The sequence below is a fragment of the Tinamus guttatus genome, unplaced genomic scaffold (assembly GCF_059628265.1).
Source record: "Tinamus guttatus ecotype Peru unplaced genomic scaffold, ASM5962826v1 Tinamus_guttatus_pri_ptg000226l, whole genome shotgun sequence".
Taxonomy (NCBI): domain Eukaryota; kingdom Metazoa; phylum Chordata; class Aves; order Tinamiformes; family Tinamidae; genus Tinamus; species Tinamus guttatus.
Genome location: NW_028288760.1, coordinates 53,799 through 65,846, shown reverse-complemented (window position 1 = coordinate 65,846; position 12,048 = coordinate 53,799). Strand labels below are relative to the sequence as shown.

At 48.4% G+C, this 12,048-nt stretch overlaps 1 protein-coding gene across 7 annotated transcripts in view; it reads left to right on the top strand.

Moving 5' to 3' along the window:
- DNM1 (dynamin 1) overlaps nucleotides 1-12,048 on the top strand; it is a 65,964-nt gene that overhangs the window by 32,715 nt on the left and 21,201 nt on the right. For 4 of the 7 annotated variants that reach the window (XM_088525191.1, XM_088525190.1, XM_088525188.1 and 1 more), the window contains exons 11-15: nucleotides 6,267-6,353; nucleotides 6,576-6,646; nucleotides 7,082-7,133; nucleotides 8,447-8,458; nucleotides 9,700-9,813. In XM_088525191.1, coding sequence (XP_088381317.1) covers nucleotides 6,267-6,353; nucleotides 6,576-6,646; nucleotides 7,082-7,133; nucleotides 8,447-8,458; nucleotides 9,700-9,813 — 336 coding nt within the window. Of the gene's footprint in view, nucleotides 1-1,384; nucleotides 1,524-6,266; nucleotides 6,354-6,575; nucleotides 6,647-7,081; nucleotides 7,134-8,446; nucleotides 8,459-9,699; nucleotides 9,814-12,048 lie in introns of all 7 variants that reach the window. The other 3 variants (XM_088525192.1, XM_088525189.1, XM_088525193.1) reach the window with 2 other exon arrangements.

Below are 12,048 nucleotides of genomic sequence, written 5' to 3'. Positions count from 1 at the left end.
AAATGCCCTCGCCTTGCTGAAAAGGGGCTTTGTTGGCAACTTGAGAGAGGCTTTTGGGGAAGCTGAATCCAATCACATATCCTGACACTTGCTTTAATGACAGATTAGTTGCCAGTCCCATAGTATGTGTTGGAGAGCATTTTAATGGAGCAGTGGGGCATGGTGTCTTGAGGGTGCTATCTGGAGCTGTGTAAGATGGTAAGGTGAATATGAGCATGAGAATATGAATATGGTGACGGGATTTAAATTACTATTTTGGTGATTATATGTAGCTATACCCCTATTATATGTAGCTATTACCCCTACCTTGCAGGATGTTCTTATGTTAAATGGACAACACTCCCTAGAAAGTACTAATGCATCAAACTAAAAGGAGTGTCTGAGACTCTTTACAAAGAGCAGCCTGGTAGAAGCTTTAGAGAGTTTAGAGAGTTTTTGGTGGAAAAACTTTCTTGTGTGCAGTAATAGTCTTGAATTTGATTAATCTGTCCATATTCCAATAGCTTCAATTCCTGTGGGCTTTCTCCTTTTTATTAGTGGAATCACAGAAAATACAGGCCATTTATACTAATTTCCACTGATACTGCATTTCCTTAAAAACCTTGATAGGCCTGTATCAGTCTGGTGCTCTAGGTTAGTTACGGCAAAATTGATGTTTTGTACAACGTATGGATGCCTTGCTTGCATTTTCCTAAATCCTGTGTACATCTGATTAATCTTCTTGAGGAAGTTCCTATTGCAGGGAAGGTAAGTGAGACAAAAGATGCTCCATAAATAGTGGTTTGTCTGAACCCCTGCAACCAAGCAAGACATCCATTCAGATCAGCTTTCCTGCTGCCAAAACCAGCCGTAAGTGACAGACCTTTGCAAGCCTGAACTTGGCTCCTGTTCAGGCCTCCTGCAGCTGGAATAAGCAAAGCGGAAGGGGATAACCCTGGTGGGAAGGGTGAATGTCTGAGACAAAGAGAAAGGAGATGTGGAGGGTCTCTAGGGAAAGAGAGGCTCGCTGTTGTAAGCATATTTACCTTAAAATGCAAAGAAGCATTATTCGGTTAAAAAGTCACTTGCTCCCTGGGGGTTTCCATTCATTCATCTTGCTCTTGACAGCTCACCACTCCACCAGCCCAGCTGCTCCTTCTTCCTTCCCCTCTGCCTCTTCCATCTGCCTGCAGACTCTCCTGATACTTGGCAGTGCACAGGCCTCGCAGCAATGCTCACCTGGTTCGATGAACTGATGGAGTGAACCAAAATCTCACTTTTCATTTTGCCTTGTGTTTTCTCTCTTTTCCCCTTCTCTTTCCTCCTCTTTCCTCCTCTTTCCCACTCTCTCTGCTTCGCTCTCTTCTTCCTCGTTGCTTCCTCCCACCCTGCCCTTGCCATGCAGAACGGGTCTCTTCACGCCTGACCTCGCTTTTGAAGCCATAGTGAAAAAGCAGGTGCAGAAGTTGAAGGAGCCGAGTCTGAAGTGTGTGGATATGGTAGTGAGTGAGCTCACATCCACCATCAGAAAGTGTAGCGAAAAGGTAAAGAAACCAAAAAATGCAAAGAAAGGACAATGCCCCCTCCCTCCCACACACTCATGTCTTTCTCACATGCACCACAGGAAACTCGAAGGAACTAGTCAGAGCAGATAGCTACAAAGATGCATCTAAGGGAGAGCAGCAATCTGTTTGCAGTGGAGCAGCTGCAATTAAAAGCAAGCCAGGAAAAGTGGGTGTTAGCTGACAGGTTCTGTAGCCAAGAAGTGGTCTGGATCCAGTGGGTTGTTCTGCTTCCTGCCCTCTTCCTCTACCCAGCTCAGTAGCTTTCAGCTCAGGGTGGATTAAATCCCATTGCTAGCGCTGACTGCTGTGCCACTGCATGTTCATCTGGACCCTTTCATTTGCCTTTTGCAGTGGCCCCCTTAGAAATCTGGATGCCCTAGGAAATGGTGAAAGCCAGAGACAGACATGACCTCCCTGCAGCGTGAGCGGTCTGCAGGCTTCTGCTGGGTCTGCAGAACCACGTTGAAAGAGGCAGTATCATGTACAAAGCAGCATCAGTAGAAAGTCTGAGGTGCAAAATGTCCTCCCAAAGGTAGCTAGTGTCAGCAAGTGCTTTAACCCTGCATCTTTCCTGCTGGTCTCGCTCCATTGGTGCGCTCATTGCAGGGAAGTGTGGATGCTTTCCCTTATGCATTGCAAAGCAACAGAGGTGAAGCCTTAGGTTAGCGGTGGGCAGAGAGGGGAGAACTCCCTCAAGCGGGATGGAGGGTGTTAGATGAACACTACTGCGGTTGGGGCAAGAGTGGGTTTGTTTCCCAGGCCAGTTTCCTCCAGGAGAGGGCACCACCTGCCTCCTGAAAATAAAGGACACGTGGCAATTATTTAGTGTTAAATTTACCAGTGAGGGACCAGGAATCTGTCCGTGGCAAAACAGCAGTGGGTTCTTCTGGGAGCTGAGAGGGAAAGGGCTGTTCTGCTATGTGTGTTAAGACTCGAGATGAAATCCCCTTGTGCAGGGTTGGACCTGGGTTCACTGACATGCTTCCAAATTGGGAAGGAAGAAAAGATCAAAACTGATTTGAGTTCAGGGTGAAGGCGAGAGCTGAGGTAATGAGGTCTAGTTGTACTTAAGAATGCAGAGCTCATCTCCTGCCCCTCTCGGAGGCATTTCTGACAAGCCCTGAGCTCTTCCCAGTCCTTTTCTTGCCATGTCCTGCTGTTGCCAGATCATTGTGGCAATGCAGAGTAACTCCTCTCCAGACTGCTTCTCTTGTGTGATTTCAATGTGAGTGGCTTTTTTGTTAACACTGTTTTTTTTGCATCTGGCTGGAGATGTTTGCTCTGGGTGGGGAGAGCTGGGATGGGAGAATAATCATGAAAACCCCAAGGGTGTTGAATTTCAAGTGCTTTATTGGGCCACAGTATTAGAGGTGCTAGTGGGGATACTTCAGGGTGAATCAAGCAAGATGTTCTACAAGGAAACTGATAGTAGCAGTGATCCTTTTTAGGAGGTTAGTGGCTGTAATAAAGCCTGAGAGGCCAAGGAGGCAGGGGTTAAATACAAATGAGAAATAAATACCCGAATGAAGCCAACCAGCAACAGTCTTGGAAAATAAAGGGGAGGCTTCAGCAAAGCTTGAAGTTAAAAGTCTACATGTGTTGAGAGAAGGTTCGTCCTGCCAGTGTCTCCTGAGGGAAAGGAAAAGGGCAGGAGGTATCTCAAAGAGCTTGAATGGCATAAAGCAAAGGGGATGAGCTGTGTAGGGGCGTTCGCTGGTACGTGGTCCTTGCTACTTTGCATGTCCCAGCCTTACTGCCTTGTGTGTAGTTGTGCGCGCTCACAATTACTTCACCCAGCTGGTGAAGGGATCTTTGTACGTGCAGTCGGTAAAGCTGCATTGGATGGGAGAGTGAGGGCTTATGAATAAAGATCATACAGGAGTCCAATCCAACTGTTCTCAAGTGCTGCAGAAGTGGAGCTTCCCTCTGTGCAGAGGTTTGCAGTTCACTGTCTCTTGGCTTTCAGACAAAGTTGAAGGCTAATGAGGAGAGAGCCATTAACAGCTGTTTTGCCTGGCCTGATACTGAACTTTGAGTTGGTTAAATGAAGAATAGTTTTGAAATAGAGATGGCATAAGCATGCAGACTCTTGCGTTGAGGAGGATAGTGCTCTAGCTAGTGAAAAGCAGGAACCTTCTGTGCCAGACTGCTCTGCAGCCTCTCACCGGTGCAGAAAGGTCTCAACTCCACATTGCTTCCACTAGAGGTAGAGATCTTCCCTGTGCTTGCAGGGACTCCTGGAATTTGCAAGAAGGGAATCTAAGGAGCATTGGGATGAGTTGCTTTTCAAAGAGGGTCAAGAGCTTCTATTGATTGAACAGGAAAAAGCAGCTGAAACAGGACTGAACCCCCCTTGAGCTGGTGAATGATCCCAGCTGGCAGACTTAGCCTCTTGAAGGGTCACCTGCTCTCCTGTCTCAGAGTCATGGCATTTCTGGGTGCTGTTGGTACTGCTGGTGTTAACTCCCTGCCCCTCTGCACCCTCTTGCATGGTGGGTGGGACGTCTTGTGGCTGGTGTCTGTGTCCTTTCCCCTTGCCCTCCCTTGCTTCTACGCATGCTTGGGGTTGGAAGCTCCTGCACGGGGGTTGATGCTGTCTGTTTATTTTGTGCATAACTTGCTGGATGTCCTGGGTTCTCAATAAACTGCAACTCATTTTGCACCTTTTGCATTTGGGTTGTGTGGTGGGGGGGTGGGCAGGTAGGGGTGGTATATGTATTTTTATTTATTTATCTGAAGCAAAGAAGCTGAGACTTGCTTAGAGGTTTTCCGACTTCCTGTTTGTGTCTGTTCGAGAACTTGTGCATCTATCCTTTGCCAACCCCAAAGGAAACAGGAAGCTTTGCCTGTGTGTCTCTGAAGCAACCAGCTGCCTGAACCATAAAGATCATGGAGAACACCCCGTTTGCCCTTTCCAGACAAAGGTGGTGCGAGCGCCAATTTCCACTTTTTTTTCCCAGTCTCTCTTGGGTCCCTGGCATTCAGACAGACATCGCATTTGAAAATAAGCAGTATAAAAGTTAGCTCTCAGCTTCAGTTTCAGGTTACTGCAACTCCCCAGGTTTTTAGGATTATTCGGAGGGTCTGAGCATGTTTGTAGTCAGAAGTTAGGAAAATGATTGTTCGAGTTAGTGTAAGACCTGGCTTCCAATGGTGATGCTGCACACCTTTGGCCAGTTCCTTCTAGTGTGTTGTAATTACTTCTGTATATGGAACAAGAGGCCAGATGAGTAAAAGAAGCAGCTCAAGTAAATTGGACAAACGAAACTCATGTGACACAGATCCAGAGGCAAATAAGATTTTTGAATATAGCCTATGAGGGAGTGTAGTGGAATGATACTGGGAAATGGTGTTTGACACTGTAGTCAAGCTGAAGGTGATAAGGAGCAATGAAGAAAATGATTTCACAGAGGATAGAAAAAGAGGCAGGAAAAAAGATTAGAGCCTGGTGCTGGAAGATTAATTTTTATTTTTCATAGATTAATTTCTATAGGCCAGGTGTGGCCTGGGAAAGCTTTCAGGCGCTGCCACTGGAACTGCTGGAGATTTATGAACTAAATTGCATCCTCACTAGGTTCTAGTAGGGTGTCGTGATGCCCTGTTGTACGCAGTAGAGAGGGGTTCACTTGGTTATGCTGCTTGGTAGGAGTAGTTTCCCAAAGGAAGGGCCTAGTTAGTATAATCGTTAAGGCCTTCAGAAGGTACCGCACCAGTCATGGCAGAGCTGCATGTACTTAAATGAGAAATGATCCTGCCTCAGAAGCCCTTGGGCTTCCATTAAATAACTTTTTTTTTTTCTTCCCCCCAGTCATCTCTTAGCTGAGATCTGGCAATGAAGCCTGGTCCTATTGCAGGCAATGGCCAAAGTCCTTCAGATCTTATCCAGATCAAATGTCCTTGTTATGCTACTGCTCCAAGGCAGGTGGTGTGTGAATGCCAGAGGGCTTTAAGGGTGCTCAATGGGGAAGAGGTTTCTCTTGTGCGATCTCTATGGATGTTTTCTTTAGAACCCCAGGCAACGATGTCCTCCTACTTCCTCAGTGTGCTCAGGAATGAATCTTCCCTGCACCCCCTTCGCCCCATAACGTGGGAATAGGTGGGGTGTAGGTGCGATGGGCCCCAGCTGTGTGACCCTGCCCCAACACAGGCGGAGAGCAGGTACAACCTGGGTCTGGATGCTGAGAGCACAAGGGCCCTTAGATCTGTCCTTGAGTCGGTCAGAGCCTTCATCCCTGCTCAGGCGTATTTAACAAGGAGGCTTGGATGCTTCACCATAGTGCCCTCAGCAAGGGAGGGGTAAAATCCCCTTCTCCTCCCAGGGAGACTTCCTATGGGATTCAGCAGGCCGTAGGATTATTCACCTACTTGGCCAGTGAGACAGTGAGCCATTAGAGAAATGGTTAATATTAGTGTGGCAAAGTCCAATGATTAAGCAGTGTGTTAACATGTGGGGTTTGATACAAACCCCGTGCTAGGAAGAACGTGGTGGGTTGGGTTGTTGTAAGAATGGCAAGAGCTTTTCTCTAAAGCTCAGAACAGAAGGCAATGAGAGCTTTGCCCCAACAGACCCCAAGGAATTTGGAAAATCTGTCTGCAAGTCCAGCTTTCCAGAACTTTCCCTTTAAAATGCCTGATTGCAGGGTATATGTGTGCATGCGCGCGGGGGACTGCTCCCCCTTTACGCCTCCCTTTCCCATGTGCACGTTGCTCTCTCTCCTGCAGCTCAGCCAGTACCCGCATCTGCGCGAGGAGATGGAGAGGATCGTAACTACCCACATCCGAGAGAGAGAGGGCAGGACCAAGGATCAGGTAGGGGCTCAGGAGCATGTGTGAGATGGGGAAGGTGGGGAGGGAGCAGCCTTTGAAGGGACCCTCTGGGCTAGAGGGGCCTCTCCAGGTTTGGATTTGGAGCTGAGCTCTGAGGCTGAGGCCTCTGGCAGATGAGAGGAATGATTGCAGGGCTCTGTCCACCCCGGACTGTTCGCAGTGTCAGTCACTGTTTTATCTGGTGTCTGTGTCTCTGTTCGGCAGGTCATGCTTCTAATTGACATTGAGTTGGCTTACATGAACACAAACCACGAGGACTTCATTGGATTTGCTAAGTAAGTACTGACTTTCTATTGCCTCCTCTCCTCTGTCTTCCCAGTCCTTTAGCTGCTCCAGTAAATGGGTTGCAGAGGCCCTGGTGCAAATACTGTGGTCCCAACATATGCTTTGGTTTCAGTATTGCTTCTGTCTTCAGTGGGTTCATATTGCAAAGCTGCTTAGATCACTTACTTGCTGGTGGGTAACAGAGAGGGATGCTTAGAAGGCATAGGTGTAGGGGGGAAAGGTAGAATCTGTGGAGGGCTAGTGGCCCAAGTGTGGTTTTAAATGGGAGTGAGAAAATTCAGGTTGAGAAGAACAGATGGAGATAGATAGGTTTATCAGGGCTTGGAAGCCAGTGATGAGGGGCATGAACTCTGTGTAGCAGCTCTCTGGTGATCTGAAGGGGAGTCTGAGGAGTTTTGAACATCTCTGCTGTTGTTTGTTTGCAGTGCTCAGCAGAGGAGCAGCCAGATGAGCAAGAAGAAGGCAGCTGGCAACCAGGTAGGCCAAGTTTCATCTCATTCAGTGCTGCAAGCAGGAGGGGTGTATTTGGTACCTGGAAGCTACCAGGTGGACAAGTGCTGGGCTGGATGCACCAGCGCTCTAATTTTTAACCCAGCCTCTTTATACATGGAGGATAGCATTTGGGGCTTCCTGTGGTCAGGAAGAGCTGAGCACGTAGGGGCAACAAGGGGGAGATGTTGCAGAGGGAAATGGACTCTGGAGCATTAAGTCCTAGTCTTCCAGGGCTGCTCTACTGGCGTGCTCAGAAGGTGAACAGCATCTCATGTAAGCTCACTGCTCTTGTCTGGCTAATGGTAGACATATATAATAATGTCGCTTACATCCCTAGGTTCTCTCTCCCCCTCTCCAGCTGTGCCAACCCTTCTGCTGAGGTGAGGGGTAGAGATTATTTGGAGTATTGTAGATGGAGACTCAAATTCATAAGCTGATTTGCAAATGGGTTAAGCTTCCTCTGCAGCCCCCCACTGCCAGGGCTGAACTGCTGTAACAGACTTGTCTTTTTTTTGTTGATGATATCTACTTTCTGGAAGGGGATTTGCAGAGAGGTCATGGGCTTTCTTCTGGAAAGCCTCACTGGAAAGACTTAAACCCCTGCAAGGTAGAGGCAGAGAGTGCTCTGCAGCCAAGGCTGCACTGGCTGTGTAACAACATGCACTTGGCAGAAGAGAGCAGGGGAGAGGAGGAGTTCCTCCTTCCTGTAGGAATTGTAAGGAGCCCTTATGCAATTAAAAACATAAGGGGCTAATGAAACATCTCTCCTAGACTTTTAGGGGAAATGGCAAGGTTATTTGGGCCATAAGATCCTGTGGAAACAAGGCCTTTACCGAGCAGCTTGGTAAAGAATGGAAGCAAATGCTTTATTCTTCTTTTGAAGACCTTCTCCTCTAAAATACCTAGTCTTAGAATATATTTGACAACCTTGGGCACGTGGTTTCAGTGCTGCTGACAGGCAGAGGCTAACAAGCTTGGCTGTTAACTATATCTGCTTCATGGGATCTTGGAGCAGCTGCAGGGATCCCCATCCTCTGCAGTATGTTTATTGAAGAGCTGAGTGGTGTGAAATAACTTAAAGACAAGCTCTGGATCTACCTATAAAATGCTTGTGCTTTTCCCTCTAGCAGACTTTATTTTGGGATTTTTTTAAAGTACCTGGGGTAAAAGATTTGGTACAGTTCCATTTTATTTTTGAGCCTCTTCTCCTGCTCCAGCTTTCCTAGTAACAATCTCTCCTCTCTTTGCTCCTCTCCTGCTCTCTGCTCTGCTGCTGTTGCTATGGTTCCCCTTTGCAGGATGAGATCCTGGTGAGTAGAAGGCCACTCAGCAGGGTGTGCTAATGAACATTAATGTTGCATCTGGGAAGACAAGAACAGTGCATAGACAAACTATTCCCTCTGCTGCTGAACAGGGAGAGGAAAAGAGCAGGTGAAGCAGAAATGAGGTGCAAAGGTAGCATGTTATAGAAAATTTCAGAGCTGCTGGTAGATGGTGTGAGTGGGTGGAGATGAAAAGCAGCAGTGTAGGGACCCGAGGTTCTGTTTCACTGCCCCCTCCTGTCCGCAAAGAGAATAGGTCCGTCTTGAATTGAACAGTGAGTATGAGGTGAAGATCCAGTGTTCCTACATTTGCTTTTGTAGGATAAATTAGCAATCAAAAGGATTATGTACCCCCATGGTAAACTACTCACTGTTTGCAGTGCAGTTACATGGCTTTTCAGTGCTAGCTTGTTTCAAACAAGCACAGCCATTCTACAGTCTACTCACATGTACAAGCATATGTGTGTATATATATATATATATAGGTGTTATCAGTGCAGTAATAAGCATAAAAAGGCTGCTGCGTTTAAGCTGATTCATACCTGTATTTGATTCCTGCACATATGAGTCTCTAAAATACCAGCATGGTTGAGTTGGAGTGCCCTAGAGAGTAATAGCCTGGCTTATCTGCAAACCGAAAGTGTAGGAACTTCTATTGCCCTAAGCTAGTGGGAATGTTCAAACACTGAAGTCCAAGGTACTGATTCCAGATGCACCATTTTGTTCCTTTGTACTTAATGTCTCCTTGTTACTAAACTAAACCTTTTCTGATCTGCTCACCTGTATCCTCCTCTTGAACTGGTCCCCACGCTGCCCACCCCTGGGCTGGGCGAAGCACTCCCTGTGTGCAGCATGCCTGAAGGCTCGCTGCTGCCTTGGTTTTCTCTAGGCATGGCCTTCTCTGGGTGTTTTGCAGTGACCTGGTGCTTGTAGGTTGTACCTGAGGTGCTCTCTGATGCAGTTCTTCCTGCATCTCTCTCTCTCTCTCGGCAGAGGGTATAATGCATAGCACAGCAACGTGGCTTCCTGCCTCCTTTTTATATACTATTTTTGGCCCTTTTGAGCCCTAGGCCGCTTGAGTTGGTGGGCTCTTTTGGCAGCAGCAGAGAGCATGGTGTTCCTTGTCTTTCTATGCTGTTTTGTGTGTAGGGATACCCTGCTCTTTCCCCTGTCACCTAAGACTGGACATTTAGGACTGTTCTTAATGCTTGCTGCTTGTGTCCCCATAGGTGATCCGCAAGGGCTGGCTCACAATCAACAACATCGGGATCATGAAGGGAGGCTCCAAGGAGTATTGGTTTGTCCTGACAGCAGAGAACCTCTCCTGGTATAAGGATGATGAGGTGAGTAGCTCAGCTGTGTGACTTGAGTCTTGGGAACTGAGTATCTGATGAGGATTAGGCCTTCAGTTCTCTGGGTGTTATATGTGAGTACTGAGTGTCTCCTTTATGCAGCTTGTGACATAATCTGAAATGATCCTTGGGCCTGGTTCCCTGCGGTCTCGCCACTGCTGAACAGTTCTTTATTGATCTGAATGTGGCTTTCTTGACACACAAGGAGAAACTCATTTGCTAACATCTGTTCTTGAAGCCCTAGCTCAGCAGAAAGTTGACAGACACTTGGAATGAATTTGACCTTCTGGCTTGCTGTGGCAGCTGTGTTCAAGGGAGCGATGAGCTAGCTCTGAGATCTGGGCTTCTTGGTATTTCTGGAGTAGCCATGCTGAAGGCTTTGAAGGAGTGTGGCAGAATTTTTGGTGCATCTTTGTTGTGAGGGGGGAAAAAAGTGATCTTTCTAAGCACAGCAGCAGGAGCTGTGGATGCTGTATTAGTTATTTAACATCCTCAGGATTCAGTTGCCACAGATGGAAAGCAAGAATATCTCTTTTTAACATTTGCATATTGAATAGTCAGTTAGCTCATATTTGTAAAATTCTTTGAGTTACGAACGGTCAGAGTATTATGTGTTAAAAGTACAATGATGTGTGGCAAAATCACCAATAATAACATGAACCTGCTCTGCAGAGTTGCTTAGAAATACTGTGCATTAGAAATCCTGTGCTGTACTGTTTCTGCTTCAGTAGGGAATGAGATGCAAACTGCCAGGACTGTGTCCCAGCTGAAATTGTCATTGTCAGCTGTCAACAGTGTGTGCTTCCTGTTCATGGTAAAGGTAGACAGCTTTCCTGGGGCTTAGTTCACACAGAGCAAAGCAGAGCAGGATGGTTTGGGTAAGACATACGAAAGGCTCAGCCTCACGCAGTATGCTGGAGGGTGTGAAGCGTGTCGTACACTGTAGTCCATACATTGAGCCGATGTATTATGCCAGATAAAGAAACTGTTCTTGTCCCTTACTGTGCACTTTGTTGGGTTTTTTGGCTGAGTTTTGCTGATTTCAGGAGTTCTGTCCACTTTGTGGAAATGATGACAAAGATGGTGATGAGTCACCCTCAAAATATCACTTTCTGCATGGAGACAGCTGTAGTGCTGCAATGGCTGAGCAGGCAGCAACCTCGTAATTAAAGCACCAGGCACTGAAATAGCTTTTGCTGTATCAGTGTGTCTCTGCTTTAAGACCTGAGCATTGGGAGCTGCTTGGGGACGCTTTGCTTTCCTCCAGGTTACGTTATGCGGGTTGGGTGGTTATAAACACGGAGTAGTTTAAATCAAAGCCAGCTGCTACATCTGTGTTGCAGAGATGATGAGAGCTGCCCGTTCCTCCCCGGGGGAGTGGGAGGGCTGCAGCGGGGCTGCGTAAGCTCCTGGTAGATTCCCGTTGATGGGGGGTGAGGGGTGGATGTCCCTTCCCTCCCGAGGGAGGGCAGCTTTTGGGGTGAGCAGCAGCTGGGGGTCTTACACCATTCGCCCTCTGCGTAGCGAGAGGTAGAGCTGCCTAATTAAAGCAGAGCCCTGCCAGCCGGCAGCGCTCAAACACAGGAGCGCCAGCGCTGCCGCGGCTCGGGCCGCCTCGGAGAAAGGGGCCTTTGTTCCTCACGGGGTGGGAGCAGAGGGGAAAGGGGAGCGTGTTTGTGTTTCTTGCTTCCCCTCCTTCCCCCACCCCAAGTTCAGCTTCGCGGCCTGTGGCCGCTGCGGGGACGGGAGGAAGCGGCTTCTCCCTGGGCTCCATGGCTGAGACTTGGGGCTACAAGTTGGGGCGTTTGAGGGCCTGTGTGGAGAGCCGTGAGTGCAGGGGATCCCCACATATAACCTTGGTCCCACAGGAGTCCATCCTGCTTCTCCCCTTCCCAGGTCAGATGGAGGCCTGGCATCCTCTGAAGCTCCCGCGATCCTCTCATGTGTATTTTTAAGGACTCTCTGCCATGATCTTTTTTCACTTAACCTCCGGTCAGACAGAACTGCCCCCCTCCTTCCCAGCCCGACGCCTGTGGTCTCTGCTGCCCCGGTCCCCTGCGCGCTGGCAGCTGCCCGGAGGACACGAGAGCAGCGAGTGCCCCCCACGCGGGGGACCCGCCGGCCGGAGCGGGGTGAAGGCCGGGCTAGCCCCGCCGGCGGGCGAGGGGAGCGCGCGGCGCGCCGGCCCTCCCTGCCCCGTGTCGTGAGGCCGCAGTCTGAGCGCCG